General features: G+C 42.6%; 1 protein-coding gene and 1 long non-coding RNA gene across 2 annotated transcripts in view; one reads left to right on the forward strand and one right to left on the reverse strand.

Moving 5' to 3' along the window:
• The window catches only part of LOC310849499, a 92937-nt gene that overhangs the window by 41333 nt on the left and 28279 nt on the right, over window positions 1–23325 (reverse strand). The gene's annotated exons all lie outside the window — the stretch shown is intronic.
• GABBR2 (gamma-aminobutyric acid type B receptor subunit 2) overlaps window positions 1–23325 on the forward strand; it is a 277930-nt gene that overhangs the window by 29582 nt on the left and 225023 nt on the right. Inside the window, exon 2 of the mRNA XM_083749682.1 lies at window positions 4388–4525. Within this exon, the coding sequence (XP_083605808.1) occupies window positions 4388–4525 (138 nt within the window). The remainder of the gene's footprint in view (window positions 1–4387; window positions 4526–23325) is intronic.

A 23325-nucleotide genomic window follows, 5' to 3' on the forward strand; every position in this document is an offset into this window, starting at 1 on the left:
GGCCGCTTACCCAGTCTAATGTTGGGCTGTGGTTGTGGCCCCCTCCCTCACAGAAGAAAGGCCTCTTCATTTTGTGGCCAGTCACTGGGGATTTCCCACAGCCAGCTGCAAAGGTGGGCGGGATAACCTGCCAAGCCAGAGATTCACCATCCACCAATCGGGGGGCTCCCTATTTAGGCCGGCGATGCCTGTGCTTGGGATGGTTGTAAAGTTTTGATGGTTTTTACAGTGGCTTCATTCATTCATGCTTTGATCTCTCCTTGATTATGTTCTCACAGTGTCCACCCGATTGTACAATATTAGCTAAGTTGCAGAGTAGACAAGGTGTTTTGGAGTTGTTGTTGTTGTTGGTTTAGTGTGAAAACATAGATTTTGTAGGGCCACTGGGTTGTGGGTTGGCCGTTTGACCAACCCTGCTTTGAGGACTTAATTAAGAGCCTCTGGTTTGGGCCATCTCCTCCACCAATGATTTGTACATATTAGAACACTTCTATGGCAAAACCCCACAGGCAGACTATATTTGTTCACTTCAGTAGTTTCTTATGTTTATGGTGTCTCTCGTTGACAATTAAATAGTTATTGTCACTAAAATAGGTAACGGAACAAGAAGACACTTATTTGCTTTCAACAATCCTTATCAAGATCCACTATTCACAGAGGCCAAATATTTTCCTTTTGAGGGTTCCCGGCGCTCAGTGATAGCAATCAGTAGTCCCATTATCATTACTGTGAGACTGAAGGTAGAGATTGAAATTTAGAATTAGGTTTGGAAAAAAAAGAAAGTGTTGAGCTGGGAGTTGTAGAAATCCAGGGAAGAACAATATCTAAATGAGAAACAGATATTTCTATTTTTCATTTAAGCAATTAATCTGCAAAGCTAAGAAACAGCACAGATATCAAGGTGCAGAGGCAGACTTTTAAGGCTTGCATTTAACAGTGATTGGCAGCCCTTAGGTACGTCCTCTGTCCTATGTCCTTAAAGTTTATGGGACAGCAAGGGGCCTTGGTGAAATGATAAGAGCTGTGGATTCTTGCTCTTTGTTTTTGAGAAATATGTCCCCACCCCAATTTGCCTCTGGCAGAGAGGCATTGTTTTATGATTTAAATAATAATGAGGCCATATCTAAGTAAGTATCTTTGCAGGGGAGCCCCATTATATTACAGTCATACCTCGGGTTGAAGTAGCTTCGGGATGAATATTTTCGGGTTGTGCTCTGTGGTGACCTGGAAGTAACGGAGTGTGTTACTTCCGGGTTTCGCCGCTCGTGCATGCGCAGACGCTCAAAATGACATCATGCGCATGCGCGGAAGCGGTGAAAGCCGGCACGCGCAGTCGCATCTTATGTTTACTTCAGGATGCGAATGGGGCTCCGGAACGATCCCATTCGTACCCAGAGGTACAGTACCACTGTATTGGGTTCCACTGCCAACAATTTCTTGCTACAGTCTGGAACAGCACATCAGCAGAACTGTATTCTAAAATGTAATGTGACCTCATGCTTCTGGAGTGGACATAGCTAGGAATGTTGTATTGGAAGAAGGAAGAGTAGTTCCTGTCCTGTTTTGGAGTAAATGAATTATCATATGGCCAGTGCAGATTTAACATGGTTCATCTTAAAACAACAGGTAAAGGGACTGGGAACAAGCATGGTGAACTCAACGATTTCCCCAGTTTGTCTCCTGTCTTTCATGTATCCTCCCCTCCCTCCAGCCACAGGTTTATGTTAGCCTTGACATCAACCATGGTAAATGCTAACCAGAGTTACTTTGAAAGTAAGACTTGATGCTGGTTAAAACATAGTTAAGAGTGAAGTCTACATAGTACTAACTAAGGGTTGACGCACCCCTCTTAATCCTAGTTGTGCCAGCATAGTTAAGAATGAACACTGCACAGCACTAATTTTACTGTTGACACAATCCTCTTAAACGCGGCTAAGGCTGGTGGCACAATTTCTTTAGGATGGGGCAGGTGAATGGAGCTTGCAAGCCTCCCTAGTATTTCTGATTCCTTAACCATGGTTAAGGAATTATTTATATTGCATCTGCACCAGTCTATGAAAGTATGAGGAGTTGAGTGAATTGTTTCCCCCCACTTTAGTTGTCTTGTCAGGGAGAAATACTGCTGCGCTGATGTAGAGACCACCTCTAAGGTGTTGGTAAAGACAGTTGAAGCACTGGCTTAATTAAGAATGGTAAGATGCAAATATGTGTTAATTTACTTCAAACACTTTCACAAGAGATACAGGGAAAACACTTTTCCCTTGCTAATGTGTCTGCTTTGAACTTGTTAATATGGTTGTCACAGTATCTAATGTGGGAAATAGCACTGTTTTAAATTCAAAGAGAAGTCCCTACTTATTTGCCTATTTAATCTGAATAATCTGACATATTCACGTTGTCCTCTTTTCTGTGAATGGATATGGCTTAAGCAAGAGCATTAGTGTAATTGCTGAATATGAAACATCTGATCTCTCTGGCCAGCTGGCCTCTCCTGAGGTAAACGGTCTGTGGGGGGTGGGGAGAGAGAGAGACAGAGACAAATCTGAACATATTATTTTGTGAATCACAATAATGTGGTTCCTTTTGACATCGCAGGTTGTAATTAGGCTGGCCTGAAAAAGAGGACAGGGTTCCTGCGCATTTAATAGTTGTACAGAAGAGAGAATTTCAGCAGTTATAGCTTGACATGCTAGCTGCACTTTCTGAAATCCCCTCATCTGCACAGATGTTAAAGGCGCAAGAATCCTGTCCTCTTGCACCAGGACAACCTAAAACTAATAGAGATTGGACTACTAAAGTGAGACGACTGATTTAATTAGACACATTAAATTAATTTTTTTGTTACTTATTCACTACATTATCAAATCATATAGAGTAGTAAAAAATATTTTGGATGAGATGGAAGAGCTACATGGATGCGAGCATTGCTACTACAAATGTTTTAGGTTGTGTATATTTAATTTTTCATTCCACGTGGGGCTATTCCACACATTACAGATTTATTCCTGAGCCGACACACAAAAGAGAGCTGCAGCCAGTCTTAGCTATCTGATGTATGTGCATGAAAGAGTTGCATTGTTTTCCAGCACTTGTTGATCATCTTTATGTTTTAAGTGTGTACTTAAATCTCTGGAATATGATTCAGGAGAAGCAATGTGTGAAGAAACTCATATATTGGTAGCACAGAACACGAAGTAGTGGCTCTTGCAGACAATAAAGCACGGTTGGATAATCCTTCTGCATTAAGTGCATTTTTCAATGAGTGGCTGCACCAGATCTGTCAGCTTCTGTCACTGTCAGGTGGATATAAATTGTCCTGAGCTCATATCAGAACCAGAATAATGGTGCTTAATTTTGTCAATGCTGAAATTAGTGCAGTCTGCACTGTAAAGGAGTACAGTCTTTTTGGAATCCTATTTGCACCTGGCCTAAAGAAAGTTTTCTGTATTCTGTTAAAATGATGACATTTTAAATTTTCAGTGAGCTACCTGCAGCTTCCTAACTTCAAGATCTTTTGCCTGAGATGTAGCTCAGCTGTAATGTTTGGGTTAAGGGTTTTGAGGGCAGAGGGTTGCGCTTTTCTTCTCCTTGTTTGGACTATGGACGAAGGTAAAGTCTGTGCAGGAAGGAGTTGTGGCTATATTGGTGATGGCTCACGTGTCTCTGTCCACTTGCAGTTTGGTCATTCTTCTCCGTTGATAGTGAGATGATGCCCCAAAGGCGCCTAGGGCATTATTTTGCATTTTATGCCCAAACACCTCACCCAGCTACAGATATGACATAAGAACTGTTACAGCAAAAGTCTGAAGAGAGTGTCCTTCAGCCTGAAGCAGCATTGAAAGTGCTATGGAAACCAGCAGTGGAGGAAAACTTGGGGGTGGGGGTGGTTTATTTTGATGGATTCTGGTTACACAATTAAATTGATCATATAGAACTTGGCTTTTTACGTGCCGGTTCTCTGCCTGTTCCTTTGTTTAATTTATTTACTCAATCAAATTCCTAAGACACCCTTAATCCAAGGATCGCAGGGTAGTTTACAATATAAAAATACAAAAATGCATAACTAGTAACAAAAAAATAATATGCAAAACTAGTAACAAATAAAAACAATACCCCCCAAGGTATGATGTGGTAGTGAAATGGGCAGTGTTGACCTTTAGTTGTGAAGTTGAGATTTCAGTTTTAGTACGTGGAAGTGCAAGCTACAGCCATTTGCATCAGTACCTTTCAAAGTGACCAATAGGAACACTTTAAAGTTTGTTGTTTGTTGAGTATTGTGCTGCATCTTTGTGGTTTGTTAGCTAAATACTTAACTTTGATCAAATATTAATGTTGCCAATACTAAATTGCATTTAGTGATTAAGCTATTTTTGTTTCCCCCCTTCAGTGTGACAATGCAAAGGGACTTAAAGCCTTCTACGATGCAATAAAATATGGACCTACACACCTAATGGTTTTTGGTGGAGTATGTACAACCGTAACATCCATCATTGCTGAATCCCTAATAGGATGGAATTTGGTACAGGTAAGAACACCACCTTATAGATATATTGATTGATACCTTTGAAATGTTAGGATGTTCTTTGGAAAACTGTGTAGATATTTTTTATTATTAATAGTTCTGCACTGGGTTGAGCAGTCTTTAGGCTTGTATGAGCTGCTTTTCACGAGAACCTAAAGGTCTACTGACAGGAAACAGTGACTGGGATGGAGTCAGAATCTAAATGGTAGCTCAAGGAACCAGTTGCCTACAGGTTACTATGAACCATATACTGAAATGGCCTGCATCTAAAAGTACAAATGTACATCTATTACAGATCAAGAATTCTAGCATCAACCTCCAAACTCCCAAATTGATCAGCAGAGAGGGACAAAAGCAACTATAGGTAGTGGGCACTAAAGCAGAGAGATAAGTACAATGGCAGTCATTTAATATAAGGCATTTTTTGTATATTTCACTGGGCAAGTGAATATGCATAGGGTTGCTTATCACATCACATCAGTAAGAAAACGAGATGAACGGCCTGATCCTATGCATACTTGCTCACAAGAGAGGTCTACTGAATTCAAAGGGACCTACTCCAATTGTTCATATAATGGAACCTTAGAAGTTAAAAGTAGGGTGGAGAAACGAAGGTCTTTTACAGTGAGGCTTCTATTAAAAGTTCAGTAATGCAAAATGCCTATCAGTCTATGGGACTCACTTAGCTGCTGGCTCAAAAGGCACAGAAATAATAATTAAGGCACCTTCACAACAGGTAAGCTATCAGTTTTCAGCTTGTAGCCCTAGACAACCTGGACTATTTTAATAAATTCTGAAAAGGGGACTTCTTTGTTTGGTACTGTAAGTCTGTGATTCTTGCTGTGGGCTTGCATAAGTAGGCCTTGACTACCTTCAATTTATTTTAGGGTCCCAGTATGTAGGAAGCCATAGTTACCGGTACCTTAGCATAGTGCCCTAGAAGTTAAATTATTACCTGGCAAATGTCTGTTACCTGTTAGAAATTATACTGTCAGTCCAACGTTATAAATGACTACAAAAGACATCAGAGCTGGGAGTTCTTAAACCTTTGTGACTGATGCGGCATCAATGAATATATAAATTTGACAGACGATGTGACGTGATGGTGATATTGCCATAGCAATGCAGCCTTAATTGCACAGTTATGTATCAAGAATAGACGGAGGACAAATCCTGCATACTCACGAGGCTGCATCTTCTTGAAAACTGATATTGCAGCATACTGGCAGATTTTAGCACGCGATGACGGCAGCTACAACATAGTGATCTTGCTGGCGGGGGGGGGGGGGGTGGACCCTGATCGGCAGGAAAAGAGCTAAAAGAAGGCAATGGGGATGTAACAAAGGATGTTTTTGAAGTGCATTGATAACATGATACTGAAAAGTTGGAGAAAGAGTAGGAAAATCGCTGGTTAAGCTACCTCTAGCCTTAAATTGCTGAAATGCATGCAGCTTTGAATTGTGGTCCTTACCTAGCCTCTTCATTTGGAAGTGCTATGCAGTAGTAGGATTGTAGCAATGAGAGAGGTGGTTTTATTTTTATTTTGCAGTGTGGGGACTTAACTCCTCAGGGATAATCCAGCCTGTTCCCTGAATGTTAGATTCTTTTTAAAGGAAGAAGTCTCTTTTCTCTTACTGATGGGAATTCAAGATGAAAATACGCAGACAGTATTCTGCTCAGTTACTTCCAAGAAATAAGTCTGCTCTTGACTTCCAATTTTGTGGCGAATAAGCCCAAAGGCAAGGGGATATCATTCATATTGTTTGGTTAAATAACAGTGCATTTTGAAATTACTTAAAAAGCTAAAATTATTTACTACGTCAAATTAACTTTTATCCTATTTGAATCTTGGCCAGTGCAGATGTGGTAGAAACTATGAACGTCAACTGCCCATGAGTTTCCACATTCAGGCATGTGTGAGAAAAAGCCTGTGTCTCCATGTCACATTAAGAAAGAGAGGTGATCTGAGCTGGGGAGCTTGTTGTATATTTGACAACAGAAAATCACTTCCCTTCTAGACCAATCTGGGCCATACCTATTCACCTGGAAAGTCAGCTAGAAATACCCATAGCCAACTATTGTTATTTTGCAGTTAATGCTGAGAAACTAGGCTGGTGCTGATTGGGATACAGCTTAATAAATGCTTAGTAATAAATAGTGGCTTGATATGTGACATTGTGGGGCTACGGTTTTGAGAAATATAAGCCCATAGCTCCTTTGGGCATGCGGAACAAGTTGTGCAGTTCTTGGACTCCTGGCTAGTACTTCCATAAATGTCTGAAATGGTTGCTGGTTCTTTGGTTTATGATACCCTTTTTTTTTTTTTTTTTAAAGAAGAAGTTTATAATCTGTTTTTATGGAGTGTTATATTTAGCTTAAGGATGAGAGAGGCATTTCTCGTTCTTGTAGGAGTCTAAATAAAATGGAGCTGGTAGGCAGGGGAAGCAAATCTGAGCTAGAAGGGATCATTTGCTGCCTATAAAACACAGCTAGGAAGGAAAGGAGGGGGTGAATCCATGCTTTGCAGCTCCCCCCCCCCCCGCTTTCCCCTTTTCAAGAACAGATCTCTGGCAATGGTAATTTGAAGGAGGGAGACCTCAGAGCTGCTTGGTTCCTTTGACAGGGTCTATGCCCCTGTTAAATAGGTTACCTTATGGCTTCAGCATAGCGGTACTGTGCAAACCCACTGGGAGTGCTAACCTGACTGATATACAGATGTACAGAAGGGTAGCTGGGAAGCATTCACAAAGTGCGTTCATTTCTGCAACATCATGGCCCTTGGTGTTAATAGAGATCCTTCACAGAAGTTGCTAAAGTTGACAAGGTAACAGTGCTATTTCTCTGCCTGCCATCGTGCTAGCCTTCCACATCTTTAGAAAGTTAGCAGTTATATAGCCTTTGCTGTCGCTTAAAAACAGCTGTTAACTCTGTGACAAAATGTGCCTGCCGTCTGCCTGTAGTAATTCATTAGACATTGGAAGTAACGTTGACACATGGTTGTATTTGTCACAGAGACTAAGTTCTGATAAAAATAAAATGTCTGTTCTTTTGTGCCTACTGTCTGTATCACTGCCGATGAACTGTAGCTTGAACTCAAAGCGACATTGGTGGATTATTTGGAAAGGTAATGGGCTGAGTCTTCAGCTATTGACTCAAGGAAATGAAGGAGCAAGTGCATGGTTCATGGCTTGAGCCCCCCCTTAAATCCGGAATGTTAGCCTTTGAGGGAATGAAGGTCAGACGACCAATATAAGGGCTTCGTTAGTACAGTGGTACCTTGGGTTAAGAACTTAATTCGTTCTGGAGGTCCGTTCTTAACCTGAAACTGTTCTTAACCTGAGGTACCACTTTAGCTATTGGGGTCTCCCGCTGCCGCCGCACCACCCCATGTGATTTCTGTTCTCATCCTGAAGCAAAGTTCTTAACCTGAGGTACTATTTCTGGGTTAGCGGAGTCTGTAACCTGAAGCGTCTGTAACCCGAGGTACCACTGTACTGTGAGGGTAAACACTCAATATTGAGTGTGCACTCCAGGTATTAATGGCAGGCATATTCCTTCTCTCCCCGCCAGCTGTGAGCAGCATGACATAGTGAAATGGGCAGTGTTGACCTTTAGTTGTGAAGTTTTATCTGCTTGATATGCCTTATCAGTCCCCTTACTCTCTGCCTGGGTGCTGTGGCTTGTAAATAAGCAAATGTGTGGATCTTGTTGTCTTCTTCTTTGGCAATCACTCATAGCTGAGTAAGATTGTCTTCCGTGAACATAATCTTAACGGTGAGTCCATAAGTGACTGTGGAGGCCAATTCTGAATCCACACGGCCTTGCACAGTGGGGTCATAGGTTTCCCAGCGGGAGTTGATCACGGTGATGGTTTGCCAAACGTGCCTTCCTAGGGCACCTTTTCTAGCCGCCCCCCCCTTTACGGGGTGAGCAGAGTGGATCCTAAAAAGGTCTGCTCAGTCATGGATACAGCTGCCGAGCTGCTCAACTGCCTCATTCCTTGAGTCAAAATGACTGAATCTGTATCCACTGCCCATTAGGACTAGGGGCTTCCAGATTTCACAGTTCTGCCCCCGTTACCATTTGTCGATTGCCATGGGACCTTTTTGGGTTTGGGATGGGTTTTTGGAAGATGCCTGCACGTGAATTTGTTTTATGTGTGTAGATCAGTGCACTCTGACCAATGCACAGTCTTCACAGTAAGGCTCTATTCCGATGGCATTAGTATCATGATGACTGATACATTCTTATCTGCTGCAGCCTTCATCCACCTTCAGAGCTGTTGTAACTTGCCACTTGTTATCTTCTGCCTGTTCTGCTGTTGAGGACTCATTCTTTGTCTAGCTCCTCCCCTTTGACCTTACTGCCTTGGGTGACCCTGCTGGGAGCACGATACTCCCGATGGCTTCGCTCACAAGGGTCATAGGAACATGCAAGCCCACTCACCACAACAAGGTGAGCGAGTGAGATGTGTGATGTAAGGGGAAGTAATACAAGTGCCATAGTATCATGTCCACCTTGTGTCAAACTGAAGAGTAAGGCAAAAATGAAGCAAATGGTTATCATAACACCAAAATCTACATGATGGTCAGATGAGTGCGAAGATCTGAGCTGGAGCCTTTGGTACCAGTCAGACAGTACTAATTCACATGCTCTGACGTACTGTTGTTGAGAGATGACTGTCTTGCCTGGCTTCCCTATAGCTTCCCCCTATGTTCAGAGCTTGGTACCTACTTACAGGTAGGTAGAGCTTCCACCTGGTTCAGGATCCTCTGCAGGCACAGTGAATGCAAGAGTATATAACTGTAAACTGGTTGTTGTGGTTGTGGTTGTTATTGGTTTCTATTGATTTATTGGTTTGTTCGTTGCTCATGCAGGATATTTTGGGTTTTTTTAATGTTTGATGCTTTGTTGTGTTTTCATACATGTTGCAAGCCACCCAGAGTGGCTGGGAAACCCAGCAAGATGGGTGGGATATAAATTTTTTAAAATATTATTATTATTAATTTCCTTAAAAAAATATAATTAATGCATATTAGCTGGTTAACAAAAGTAGCATCCCTCAGTTAAATTCCCCTAAACGTCAAACACAATTCCTCCCATAAATGAGAATAATCAACACATTTAGCAAACCTTTCACTAACTAATCCCTATCGCTTAAATATCAGCAACAGAAAAATACATGAATATAAAAATACGTTGCAGTTTAAGCCAATTAAATTAATCAAAGTCTATTAAAGTAATGCAGTAAAACAGGAGAGTACAAGTGCCCTAATCTCAATCAGCATAACAACAATAGAAAATGAGCTGACATCTTCAGTCCCTGAATCCTCCATGCCAAGGCTGTGCATGAATACAAATAACTGACAGCAGTTCATCTCTCACCTGGGCTGCCTTGCCTCCCAACTCTCGCCTAGGACATTCTCCAACATGGGCTTCTCCTCATCTCACCAAGGAGCTGAAAAGCAATATAAGGTAAAGGTAAAGGGACCCCTGACCATTAGGTCCAGTCGTGGCCCACTGTGGGGTTGTGGCGCTCATCTTGCTTTATTGGCCAAGGGAGCTGGCGTACAGCTTCCGGGTCATGTGGCCAGCATGACTAAGCCGCTTCTGGCAAACCAGAGCAGCGCACGGAAACGCCGTTTACCTTCCCACCTTAGCGGTACCTATTTATCTACTTGCACTTTGGCATGCTTTCGAACTGCTAGGTTGGCAGGAGCAGGGACCGAGCAACGGGAGCTCACCCCGTCACAGGGATTCGAACCACCGACCTTCTGATCGGCAAGTCCTAGGCTCTGTGGTTTAACCCGCAGCGCCACCTGCATCTCTGAAAAGCAATATAGTTTGAATCAAAAGGAATGGCGTTCTCTAGGTGCCTCCTTTCCAATGGTTTTGTCCACTTAGATCACGAATTTTAGCTTCAATATGAGAGGAGCATTCTGTTCCCTGGGCAGTGGTCTGGGTGCCTGAGGCTTTATTTAGGTTTAAAGAGTCTCTCAAGGGAAATCTAAAAAAAATGTAGTATAAACACTGACAACTGGGAAATACTGGCCTGCGAGTGCTCCAGTTGGAGAACAGCCTTTACCAAAGGTGTCATGGGCTTTGAAGACACTCAAACTCAGGATGCAAGAGAGAGACGTGCTAAGAGGAAGGCACGCTTGGCAGATCCACACCGTGATCAACTACTGCCCAGAAACCAATGTCCCCACTGTGGAAGGACGTGTGGGTCCAGAATTGGCCTCCACAGTCACTTATGGACTCATTGTTAAAACCGTGTTAATGGAAGACAATCTTACTCGGCTACGAGTGATCACCAAAGAAGAAGATTTTGTCTCACATACTGGCCCCTTTCAAATAGGAGAAGAAATCTTCAATATAGTTAGCATTAGCTAAACAGTACAGTGGTAATAATAAATAATAATAATAAATTTTATTTATATCCCACCCTCCCCAGCCAAAGCTGGGCTCAGGGCGGCTAACAACAATAAAACAGTACAACAGTACAACACAACACAACACTCTAAAACCATTCCTTATAAAATTAATTCAAATTAAACCACTGGCAACCATTGGGCCAGAGCTCCGCGAAGATTGCCGAAGGGGGGAGTCAGGCTGTGCCCTGGCCAAAGGCCTGGTGGAACAGCTCTGTCTTGCTGGCCCTGCGAAAGGATGTCAAGTCCCGCAGGGCCCTAGTCTCTTGTGACAGAGTGTTCCACCAGATCGGAGCCACAGCCGAAAAAGCCCTGGCACTAGTTGAGGCCAACCTAACCTCTCTGTGGCCTGGGACCTTCAAGATGGTTTTATTTGAAGACCGTAAGTTTCTCTGTGGGACATACCCGGAGAGGCAGTCCCGTAGGTACAAGGGTCCTAGGCCATATAGAGCTTTAAAGGTTAAAACCAGTACTTAATTTGTTCCAGAGGTCCATACATAACCTGAAACTGTTCTTAACCTGAAGCACCACTTTAGCTAATGGGGCCTCCTGCTGCCACCACGCCGCCGGAGCACAATTTCTGTTCTTATCCTGAAGCAAAGTTCTTAACCTGAAGCACTATTTCTGGGTTAGTGGAGTCTGTAACCTGAAGCACATGTAACCTGAGGTACCACTGTAAAGATTTCATACTTAAGCAGGGAAGAAGAAGAAGAAGAAGAAGAGTTTGGATTTGATATCCCGCCTTTCACTCCCTTTTAAGGAGTCTCAAAGCAGCTAACATTCTCCTTTCCCTTCCTCCCCCACAACAAACACTGTGTGAGATGAGTGGGGCTGAGAGACTTCAGAGAAGTGTGACTGGCCCAAGGTCACCCAGCAGCTGTACATGGAGGAGCGGAGTCCCGAACCCGGTTCACCAGATTACGAGTCTATCGCTCTTAACCACTACACCACACTGGCTAAGGGATTCACAAGCGGCCTATTCCTGTTTTCCACCTGCCATGACTGTTTTGTCTAAGGATGGAGACAGATCTATGTAATACAGTGGTACCTTGGGTTAAGTACTTAATTCGTTCCGGAGGTCCGTTTTTAACCTGAAACTGTTCTTAACCTGAAGCACCACTTTAGCTAATGGGGCCTCTTGCTTCCGCCGCACCACCAGAGCATGATTTCTGTTCTCACTCTGAAGCAAAATTCTTAACCTGAGGTACTATTTCTGGGTTAGCGGAGTCTGTAACCTGAAGCATATGTAACCCGAGGTACCACTGTAGCTATATTTTATATTTCCCAAATGGAGGGGCCACCATTGATGTAACCTGAAACCTGCCTATCTCCTCACAGAGTCTCATTTGCAAGTCTGCAAACTCCTCCCAACACTCCAGTTTGAGATTGGCCAGATGTAGACTTCATGGCTTTACCATTAGGCCTCCTCCCCTCCCCTTTGTTTACCAGCTAGCCTGATGATGTGGTGAACTTGAAAGCGTGCAAACTGTCGTGTGACGTTTTGGTTGGTGAGGAAGGTACCACCTTCACAGACTTTTTTTGAGTGTCAGGCCCAATGAGCAGAGAAGCTCATTCCTGGTGGTCTTACTCCATAAAAAAACAGTTGTCTAAAAGTCCTCGCCTCCTCACAGCCATCTTAAGACATACTTCCTCTTTCTGTCAGGGGTTCTTATAACCATCAACAATACTGATAGCTTTTGTGCCAGGTTGCTGCAGCAGCATGAAAGCACAGACCAGTTGCACAGAGAGTAATTAGTTAAGGTCTAATCTCCTACTGCTGTGTGAAATGGCACCTGTAGCTGATTGACAAAGATGCATGGTGATCTATCCTGTGAACTGGGAATTAGGACAAAGCAGAGGCCAGAGCAAGCCCTAGGTGGTGGAGGAGAGGAAACAAAAAGGGAAGCTCAGGTAACTAGGGTAAGGGGCAAACAGTAAGCTCATGGCTTAATAGGGCAACAGGAATAAATACCAGGCTTTTCTTCCAAGTGGGGTGGCAAAGGAAGGGGTAGGGAGTGATGAAGAAGGTGAGTCGGGGAGTCCTAAGAACTGGAGAGAGAGGGGGAGAGAGACAGAAATGCTGTGGTCCAGGCTGGCCCTGGAAGTGGAAGGCCTTCCAATAACCTGCAGATTTCACCTGTTAGGAGCAGGGGCCCTGAGAGGAAGTGCTTTCCTGGTACAGTGGTACCTTGGGTTTCAGACGCTTCAGGTTACAGACTCCGCTAACCCAGAAATAGTACCTTGGGTTAAGAACTTTGCTTCAGGATGAGAACAGAAATCGCGCGGCGGCAGCGGGAGGCCCCATTAGCTAAAGTGGTACCTCAGGTTAAGAACAGTTTCAGGTTAAGAACGGACCTCCAGAACGAATTAAGTTCTTAACCCGAGGTACCACTGTATCTCCAAACAAAATCAGATGGCTTTTAGGATTCATTGTCTTTTCTGCCCTGGGATCAGGAACTAGACAAGGAAATAGTGTGAGGCGACTTAAGTTACAGTGTCCATCTTTGAAACAAACTCAGAATTGAACACAAACATGTTAAAATCTGTCCCTTGTATTCTCTTAAAACTGAGTAATCTGCATCCATCAAACATATTGCCCCACTTTGGACTACATCTGAAGTTGAGGAACTCCTGTTTAAACAGCTGAGATCGAACCATGTTTATAATTCTGGTGCGTTGACTAGCCACAGTTTAAACCAGCTCAAATGTCTCCAAGTGGCTTTGGTGCAAGCTAATATGCTTTGATTGTTCTAGCAAGCTGTTAGTGTGCTTGCATTTCAGGAACTATATGAATTTCAAAATGGGTCATTTGATGGAAATAAATGGTTTAGATTTTGTGTGTGTGTGTAAAACAGAGAAAGAGAGAGATTTAAATTGTGTTAATTCTAATGAATCCACTCTGAGCAAGAGCCATTAAAAACAAGGATGTACTGAAGGGTCAGTTGAGTTTCCTGGCAGCCGGGATTGTGGAAGGAAGTCTGAATGTTTCTGGCCAGACTGATTCAGAACTTGACTTACTGTTAAAAGCAACAAAAATTCTCCTGCAAAAGAAATGGAATACCGTGAAAGAAGCTAGAACAATCTTCCAGCTGTCTTAAAAAACGTATGGGTGGGAACTGAGGTCTCATTCCCCAACATTTTAAATCTGAAAATGAAATCATTGAGTGTGTGACGTCCTCATTGCTCTATAGTAACTGGATTAAATGTCACAGATACCCCATGCCACCCATCCTTGTCCTAGGATCCTGTTTTTCTGAGCTGATGTTTGCTGTTTTTTTATGCTTGCAAGAGTGTTGAGATCTCCATTTTCAGTGTAAATCAACAAAGGAAAGATTTGTTGAAATGGCCTTCTGCTACATCTTGTGTTAATGTCTACAGTGTTACCTTGGTTTGCATACATCTTGGTTTGCCCACGTTTTGGATTATAAACATGTCAAACCTAAGGTCACCAGATTTTTCTCAATGAATCCAGGGATACTTTTTAACTTCAATGGATTTTGTATGGGGAATAATGTGTAAATCCGGGGACGGTCCCCAGGAAACAGGGACGTCTGGTAACCCGGAAGTGCGTGTCCTGGTTTGTAACCTTTTTTTGGATTACAACCCATTTTTTTTTATTACGAAGAAATGTTTTTGGGAGGTCCCATTGGCGAAAGCGTGCCTTTGGTTACAACCTGTTTTTGTTTACAAACAGACCCCCGGAACAGATTATGGTTGTAAACCAAGGTACCACTGTATGCTGTAACAGGAGAGGTGAAGAAGACACAATGGAATGGCCTGCTGGGTGCAGGAATTAGCTTCCTGGGATAGAGTTACATTTAAAATAAAAACAAGTTTCTATAACTCAGCGATAAGTTTGCGGATGTGTGCGAATTGCTTGCTGAAATCTCAGAGGGAGAAGGATTTGTGGGGAGGGGTGTTCAGTGCTCTGTATAGCTCCCTCCCTATGGATAGCAAAACCAGAATAAATTGAGCAAAAATTAATCAAAATTTGCTCAGTTTGCATCATTTAGCCATAGTGTATAATTCAACTTTGCTCAGTGACGTGTTTGGATTGCCTGGGTTCATCACTTTGATTAAGCTTTTGCCTGAGTTTCATCTTCTTGCAGAGGAGGCAGTTCTGCAAAGAGAATCCTAATTCAGTGACAAGAGAGCATGACAATGTCTCAATGAATATTGCCTGTCTGCTTTCTCTCTCACTGCTGACAACAGCATACTTTTCTCTGCCTCTTTAGCTCCTAGAGTAGTAATTTTGGATAGGGCTGCATTCAATTTCTCTTTATTGCTTTCAGGAGAGGAACTATCTAAAGAGTCTATTACTCATTGTTCTCTACCGGGATTGCTTGTGTGCCGTGCAGGGTTCCTAAATTGCAATTGAACTAAAACAGTGCTCATACAGAATCATTAGTAACATTATGAGGGATAAGTACATGAAAACCACTTGTTTGCTGTTCTGTGGTTTTGATGGGCATAAATGGAAAGGAGGTCAAGGGTAGTGTGGTTGCATGCCATGAAATGAAAATGCAGGGACAGGCTTGCAAACTGTACAATCTGTTCTCTTGTGCAAGCCCCTTACAAATGAAAAAAAAACTATGTGATTATATTAGTGGCTGGTCTCCAGACATCTTAAGTGGCAGAGTAGTTCCTGTTTTTTTCCGTGGCACTTCGGCAGAAGAATGCCCCAGTAGATGGCACCAAGATTGACAGGGGATCTTATTAAAATTCAAGTATTCATTTCCCCAGGTCAGGCTGGCTGAATCTTGGAGCTGCAAAGAGAGCTGTTTCTTCAGCAATGGAGCAGCTCGGACTAGGAGCTTGTATAGAAGCTGGAGGCTGCACCTCTTCCTGACTTTCAGGCAGGACCTGGGCTGGATCTACACTGACCTGTTTAACGTTATTAGAATGATATTAGATATGTCGTTCTAAAACGTCACAGGGCATACTTGTAAATTAAAGTGTGTTTTTTTAACCTTTTTTGTCAAAACACTGTCTCTCGGTTGCTGGCTGCTCTGCAGTGCTCTCTGGTGTCACGTTTTAGTAACACATTATGAACATTAAAAGTAGGACGTCATTTGTCAGCAAAACCCTTCCTTAACGCTTCCTTAATGTTAAAAACCATGAGTGTAGATCTGCCCCTGATCTAAGCAGGATCGCTTCCCTCCTACAGCAGTGTCTCTGAAGTTCCTGCCTGGCTACTCTGGTCTTGTAGGAGATGGTTTGTGTGTGTGTGTGTGTGTGTGTGTGTGTGTGTGTGTGTCTGAGAGTCATTCTAGGAAAATGCAGGATATTCGAGTTTTTATGCAGCTGTGCCAGTTGTGCGCTCTCTCTCGCTCTCTCGCTCTCTCTCTCTCTCACACACACCCCTTTCAAGTTGGCGTTGTACATAGTTTCTGTGGGCTTTGGTTCCAACTGCGCAGAACACAAACCTGATTTATTTTATTAAATAACACCATAGCCCTTGCTCCCATCCCTCTACAGTATATGGCATTATTATAATATTGTTGTCTGCAAAACTACCATGAGGGAAGCAAAGCCGTATTTAGTTCTTCACCTCAAAATCAACTTTAAAAGATCCTAACACAAACCCCATCTGGACTTATTTCTCTGCACTTTTGCTGGTTTCTTCTTTATAGGCAGATAGGGGGCACATTAAGTGAATCATTTTTTAAATCACTCTGAACTTGGAAAGGTTTTTCCTGCTGGAAAGCCACTGCTAAAGTTTTGAAATTTGGCACTATCGGACTCTCCAAAAGAAGCAAAGAAATCTAAATTTCCACTTCTGCCAAATATTTTTTTTAAAAAAATTGTAGATCATTCCTTCAAAATCAAAGCCAAAAAGTTAATTTAAAGGTGCCCAGCACAAAAATCACTGGACCTATTTGTAATTTTGTAGGATTTATCCACTCACGAGGGGCTACTGTGCTTGAGAATACCATCCAGTTCTCTCAAAATGAAAAAAACAACAACTTTATAATTGTTTTTAAAATTCCTCAATAATAGTAAATAGGGGAGTTGCAAAGCTTTGTTTTCCTGAATTTCAGGATTTCGATTTGGACCCAAACCCAATCAGGAAGCCTCTGGAGGTTTTGAACTGAGTTGGGCTGTTTTTTGAAGGAGCAAATTGATTTTATGATCAGTGCATGCCCCTGTTTAAGACAAAGACTGAAGTAGACTCCATTAAAGCTAGGGAGGCTTACTTCTGAGTAAAAGTGCATAGGATTCCCCTGTAAAGCTTGCAGAACAGTCAGACCTACACTGCACATAGTAATATGTGTATGTTTGAGCTACTGTTTGCCTTGTCCCATTGTACAGTGCAAAGTTATTTTTAAATTAATTGGCAGATAGCTTTGTGCAGTACACTTCCACCTCTACTGAGCCCTTCTGTGCTGCTCACCTGGAGCCAGGAACAGCAACTCCACCTTGCTGATTTCTGCAAAGTCTTGTGAAGTCCCTGAAGGGAGATGCAGCCTGAAAAAGGGAAGGTTGTCAGTCAGCACAGGAACAAAAGATGTGTCATAATGAACGTCATTGCAGGCACACTGCTGGGGTTAGAACTAACTGAAAACTCTGTGGCAATTTCTCTTTCCGCTGGCTGGGAATGCAGTTTCCACACTGAAATGGTCTTTTGTTCCTCTTCATCAGAGCAAATTCATTCTGAATAGCTAGAGCCGCCACCACAAGCATGTATTGAAGAAGGATGCCTAAGGGTAGGACCACGCTGTTCATACAGAAGGTCCCACATTCAGTCTCTGCATTAAAGAATCTCAGGTAGAGACCTCTCCCTTGGTTCGTTCCATGTGATGCCTTCCTTTCACATGATTTCTGCATTCGCACTTGAATCAGAGTATGATAGAATCGACGCAAGTGGGGAGAAGCAAGGAAGATGCTTTCATAATGTAAGAAGCTGCCCTAATCTATAGTTGGCGGCCTTGAGCTGCCTTAGGAAGCGATTTCTAGTATATGTATTATGTACTAAGCTTGCAGTTGGGTTAGTATGTCATCTATGGGCTGCTAAGGAAGAATGTCCCTGACTTGCCCTGCCAAGTTGAAGTTTCACCACTGTTTTCTGCTTTTACCGGTTGGGATGTCTAACTCCCATGTTTCTTTGTACCTCATTCTCTTAATGCACAAAATGAAACAACAAAAGCCTAGAAGGGCCTGTTCTCGCAGCACACAAGAAATACTGACATAAAACTCTGCAAAAAGGCTGCAGGTAATATGAATGGTTTAGTCATTCATATTGAATAAACCAGCAAGTGCCCCGCAGCTTTCAAGCAAAGCTTTTGTCCGTGTAGAATCCATATTATCATCCTTGTACAATGACTGAAGAAGCTGTCTATAACAGAGTTTAGACACATTCATTTTCTGAGAATGAGAGTATAGATTTCTGCCCCTGAGAAAGAGCCTCGCCTCAAATGAGGGATGGTGCGGAACCTTTTTTCTTTATTCAGATATTCTCATATTTCCATCTGCTGGGAGCACACATTCAGGACATTGATCTGCAAAAGTGGATACTGTATATTGTTTTCTCAGTCCATATCATTCTTGTGTATCACATGCATACTATTGCCTGTAGTTGACTTAATTGTGCATTGACTTTAACGTACAGTAGCCTCCCTTCCTCTTTTGTACAGCTGTAACTATATTCCAGAATTTGTTGTCTGTTTGGGACATGAATTTGCAACGGTGAATATGTTGACATCATATTGGCAGTGGAAAATAATGGACATTCACAGTATCCTTATTTGAAACACACCAAGAATGTGCTTCTTGAACAGTAAGCAATTCATATAACTTGTGGTTCTTGTGCTCTCATTATCCAGATGGCCCATTTTGGATGTCACACAAAACCAAGAAGTAACATAGAGAAGCTCTGAGCTTGCACATTCCCAACTTCTTCTCCAGCGTGGCCATAAAGTCGAGTTTTGAAGTTTTTGTTTCACTTTTTGGTTAACCAGAGTTTGCTGTCTCATTTGAAGCCAAAAAAACCCAACGGTGGTTAATCTTAACTATGGTTTGTCTGAAACGAGCTAATTTCAAACCATAGATTGGGTACAGTCATAGTTAAAACTTAATTAAGATGAATTTAATTGTGGTTAATTGAAATTGGAAGCCAAAGTTTTCTGTCTCCTTATGGCCATGCTAGAGGAGAAGGGAGAGGGCAGCACATGAGCTCAAGAGTCACCTAAGCTCTTTTCCATTACACTAAACTATCATAAACACAGGGCTACAAACCTGTGGCATTCCAGATAAGGTTGGACTACAGTTCCCATAATCCTCAACAATTGGCCGTGCTCACTGAGGTTTATGGAAGTTGGTGTCTAACAATATGTAGCATGCCACAACTTTGCTGTTCCCGCTTCAGCGTAACATTTAACGTATTTTTTGCTCTATAAGACTCACTTTTTCCCTCCTAAAAAGTAAGGGGAAATGTGTGTGTGTCTTATGGAGCGAATGCAGGCTGTGTGGCTATCACAGAAGCCAGAACAGCAAGAAGGGATTGCTGCTTTCACTGTGCAGCGAACCCTCTTGCTGTTCTGGCTTCTGAGATTCAGAATATTTTTTTTCTTGTTTTCCTCCTCCAAAAACTAGGTGCGTCTTATGGTCTGGTGCATCTTATAGAGCGAAAAATACGGTAAATGCAGTCTCTCCCAACATCATTTTGAGATGCTATTCTCAGTGATCATGGAATAAATCTAATTCCCTCTCCCCTCCCATTGCAATACTTCTTTCTTAAGCCTATTTGCTGGTCTATTTTCAGAGCTTATTATTAATGAGAATTTGATTCATGATTTCTAGGTACCTTGACTGCATCCCCCCCCCCCATCTGCAGCTGATAATCTTGATAGGCCTTGCATGTGCCTTCTTTGTCAGGGAGATGGAGAGAATTTGTCGCTGCCCCAGAGCATCTTGGTGTCCTAAGTCTCAGAGGCTACATATTTGTTTCAGTTGACCTAGTTTGGAAGCCTACACTTTAGTCACCTGTGTCTTTCCCCCCTTGGTTGCAAGATGAACTCTACACACTGTAAATCTTTTAATTCATTCTCGATGGGGGGAAGCTGGCTGCAAGCAAACTTTGGTGGTATAGGAGGATGGGAGGAAATTTCTCAGGATGTTTTGCTGCATTTGAACTGCATGATAGAAATGTGCAGCATAGAAATTCAGTGTGTCTTTCTGAAGCAAAGGACGGATGATGTTCACGACTGGCAGCCAGTTGTTAGCGAATGACTTGTAGGAAACATGTTGTCATTCTGATAATTTGTCTCATATACAGTATTTGAAATAAATCCCCTATTGTTACAATGTGTTTGGAGAACCTGTTATCTTCATGTTGTCTGGCAGGTCTGTATTTTTCTTGGTCAAATGTAGACTCTTTGCCCTTGCTCTTCTTGCTTTCAAAGAAGATTATTGTGATTTCATAGCACAAATAGTTGGCCAGAGGATTCCCAGATCACAGAAGTAGACAGGGTTCCTGGCTTTACCATGTCAATCTGCAAGCAAAGCTCTCTTACAGAATTGTAATAAGTAGGCGGAATTCAAACTTGATTTAAAAATGGGAGACGGCTTTATTGGTTATTTACTGCCATGGAAATGCATAAACATAGATGTAAGTGAGGGGGAAGATCTGCATGTCTCTACTCGACACGGCCTGAGGAATTGTCTCGGTTTTCCCACCATAATTGTCCCTAAGACCTGAGCTCCTGACTATCTTGGAGCTCTGTAACTTTGTTTTCGGTCTTCCCAATGTAAGTATTGGTTTATGGAACAAATTTCAGGAGCCACTGGTATTTGTTTTGTTTTATTGCTACTCTTTACCGTTTAGATTGTAACAAAGCACAATAAAATATATTTATAATAATAAAAATGCAGGCGAGGCAGTTTAGTACTTACGATCAATTAAAAATACATAATCAGGATGTTAAAATGACAAGCACTGCAAATGTTAACGCGAATGGGCTGGTTTCAACTAATAGCCATGCAAGGATTTATGAAATGGGGCTTTCTCTCCTCTCTTCCCCCTCATGCCCCCCCCCAAGAGTGCAGGGTGGAGAGAGGGGGCATTGTTCCATCGACAAGCAGAAATGCTTGCACTGTCAGAGCAATCTCCTTAGAGCTACGATGAATTCCTTCTACTGTGTGCTGAGCTGAGCTGTGATTGGTTCATCTGCCTCATATGTCACCCACAACATCACTTGGCCTTTTAAAAAGATGAAAGACTCCTGAGGGCATTTATACCTGTGGAGATCATGCTACTCCTTTTCTTCTGAAGGAAAAGTCAGACTTTTGGTGGTCTGAGAAAAGACGTCAGAACCACGGGGACGGTTGTTGTTGTTTAGTCGTTTCCGACTCTTCGTGACCCCATGGACCAGAGCAGGCCAAGCACTCCTGTCTTCCACTGCCTCCCGCAGTTTGGTCAAACTCATGCTGGTAGCTTCGAGAACACTGTCCAACCATCTTGTCCTCTGTTGTCCCCTTCTCCTTATGCCCTCAATCTTTCCCAATATCAGGGTCTTTTCCAGGGAGTCTTCTCTTCTCATGAGGTGGCCAAAGTATTGGAGCCTCAGCTTCATGATCTGTCCTTCCAGTGAGCACTCAGGGCTGATTTCCTTAAGAATGGATAGGTTTGATCTTACGGAACAATAATAATTAGAAAACAGCATTGTGCGGATGACCCGTAAAAAGTGAGTGAACAAAGCATGGCAATTCCATTCTAAATGCCTAGTATGAAGCACCAAAGATGCATGCAAGAGTCAAATAAGATACAATGTGAGAGCTCTGTGTTTGGAGTGCCTAATATCTCCCCCCCCCCCCAAAAAAGCAGCCCATTAGGGGACTGAGGTTTGGGGGGCAGGTAGGAAGGTCTAAGAAAGATAAATAAATTGGGTACTCCAAACATGAAGTTCCCTTGTTTTGCCCAGTTTGACCCTTAGAAAGGTTATAATCTGCATTTTTGCTTGTATTTATGGTTTGCTGGCAGAGGCCAGATCTCGCAAGCAGCCGGCAAAGTAGTAAAACTGTCCTTGTAGTGCACCACATCTTTCTGTAGTGGGGGATGATCACATGGACGAAAGCTTCCCAGTTAAAGCGCTTCTATTGATTTGCTTTGCCATAGGAATTTGTACTCTGTCCTTGAGTCAAGCCAGCTTACAATAAAATAAGTAATACATAAAAATAAGCTAAAAGCAGGATATAAATAATATATGAGCTGAATAACTGGGTGAACAAGCAGAGCAATCCAAAGCCCCGATCCGTGACACTGGAGGAGGTTTGGGTTGGGGGGAGGTGTCACTCCACTCGCCCATGCCTGGCTGCAGTACCTGCTGTCCATGGGGCTGCCCCACTGGTTTACCCAGGTGCAGCCGCTCAAATAATGGGTGAATAGAAGCTGCAGCCACCAGCATCCTGGCAGCTGGCAGCTGGCAGCTGGTGGGAATCCCCAAGATGGGGTGGGGAGGAAGCAGGGCTGGGAGAACAAGGGATCCAATTGAGATGTGCCTGATATAATAATAATAATTTATTATTTATACCCCGCCTATCTGGCTGGGCTTCCCCAGCCACTCTCGGCGACTTCCAACAAAACATTAAAATACATTAATCCATCAAACATTAAAACCTTCCCTAAACAGGGCTGCCTTCAGATGTCTTCTAAAAGTCTGGTAGATTTGGGCTTCTTCATTTCACCATCCTGAGAGTTGGCAGAACAAAGGGTCATTTTCCCTGTACCCCACCTTCTGCCCTGGCCAGCCATCACACATACACCCATTGCTGCTGGTCAGGGGTCAGGACTGCATCCAAGAGCTACTTTCATGTAAATCCATTCCAAGGCGGAGGTCATAACATTATGTGAGTGTGTTTCTGGGATCTGAGAATATTTTAATGCGAATTGAGAGGATTAGCTTCTATGATTATTAGTTCTGCATTGCAGGGGGCTGGGCTATAGATGACCCTTGAGGTCTGTTCCAGCTCTACAGTTCAATGATTCCATGATCACTAGGCCCAGCTTTTAAAGGATTGTTGATGCCCCAAAGCAAGGAATTTTGTTATCTTGGCAATTAAACCTTCAATCTTGGCACTAACATCATTTACTAATTTTCTAAAGGAATATCCAAAAGAATTGTATTTTTTTGCCTGTTTGGCAGCTGCCTTCACAACAGCAGAAGAAAAACAAATGGGTTTTTCAGCTTATGATTTTTTGTGATGTATTTTTACTTGATGCTTTACAAAATGGGGGGGGGGGACCCCACAATAACATTTTCAGCAACCTAATCTGTGAAACGTTATAAAGCACTTCAAACCTATTGCAAAAGTTTATTGGCAATGACAGTACCTTATGTGTAATCAATATTTCCTGACATGTGTTCTGATAATAAT

This window comes from Podarcis gaigeae (assembly GCF_964106915.1).
Source record: "Podarcis gaigeae genome assembly, chromosome: 7".
NCBI lineage: Eukaryota > Metazoa > Chordata > Lepidosauria > Squamata > Lacertidae > Podarcis > Podarcis gaigeae.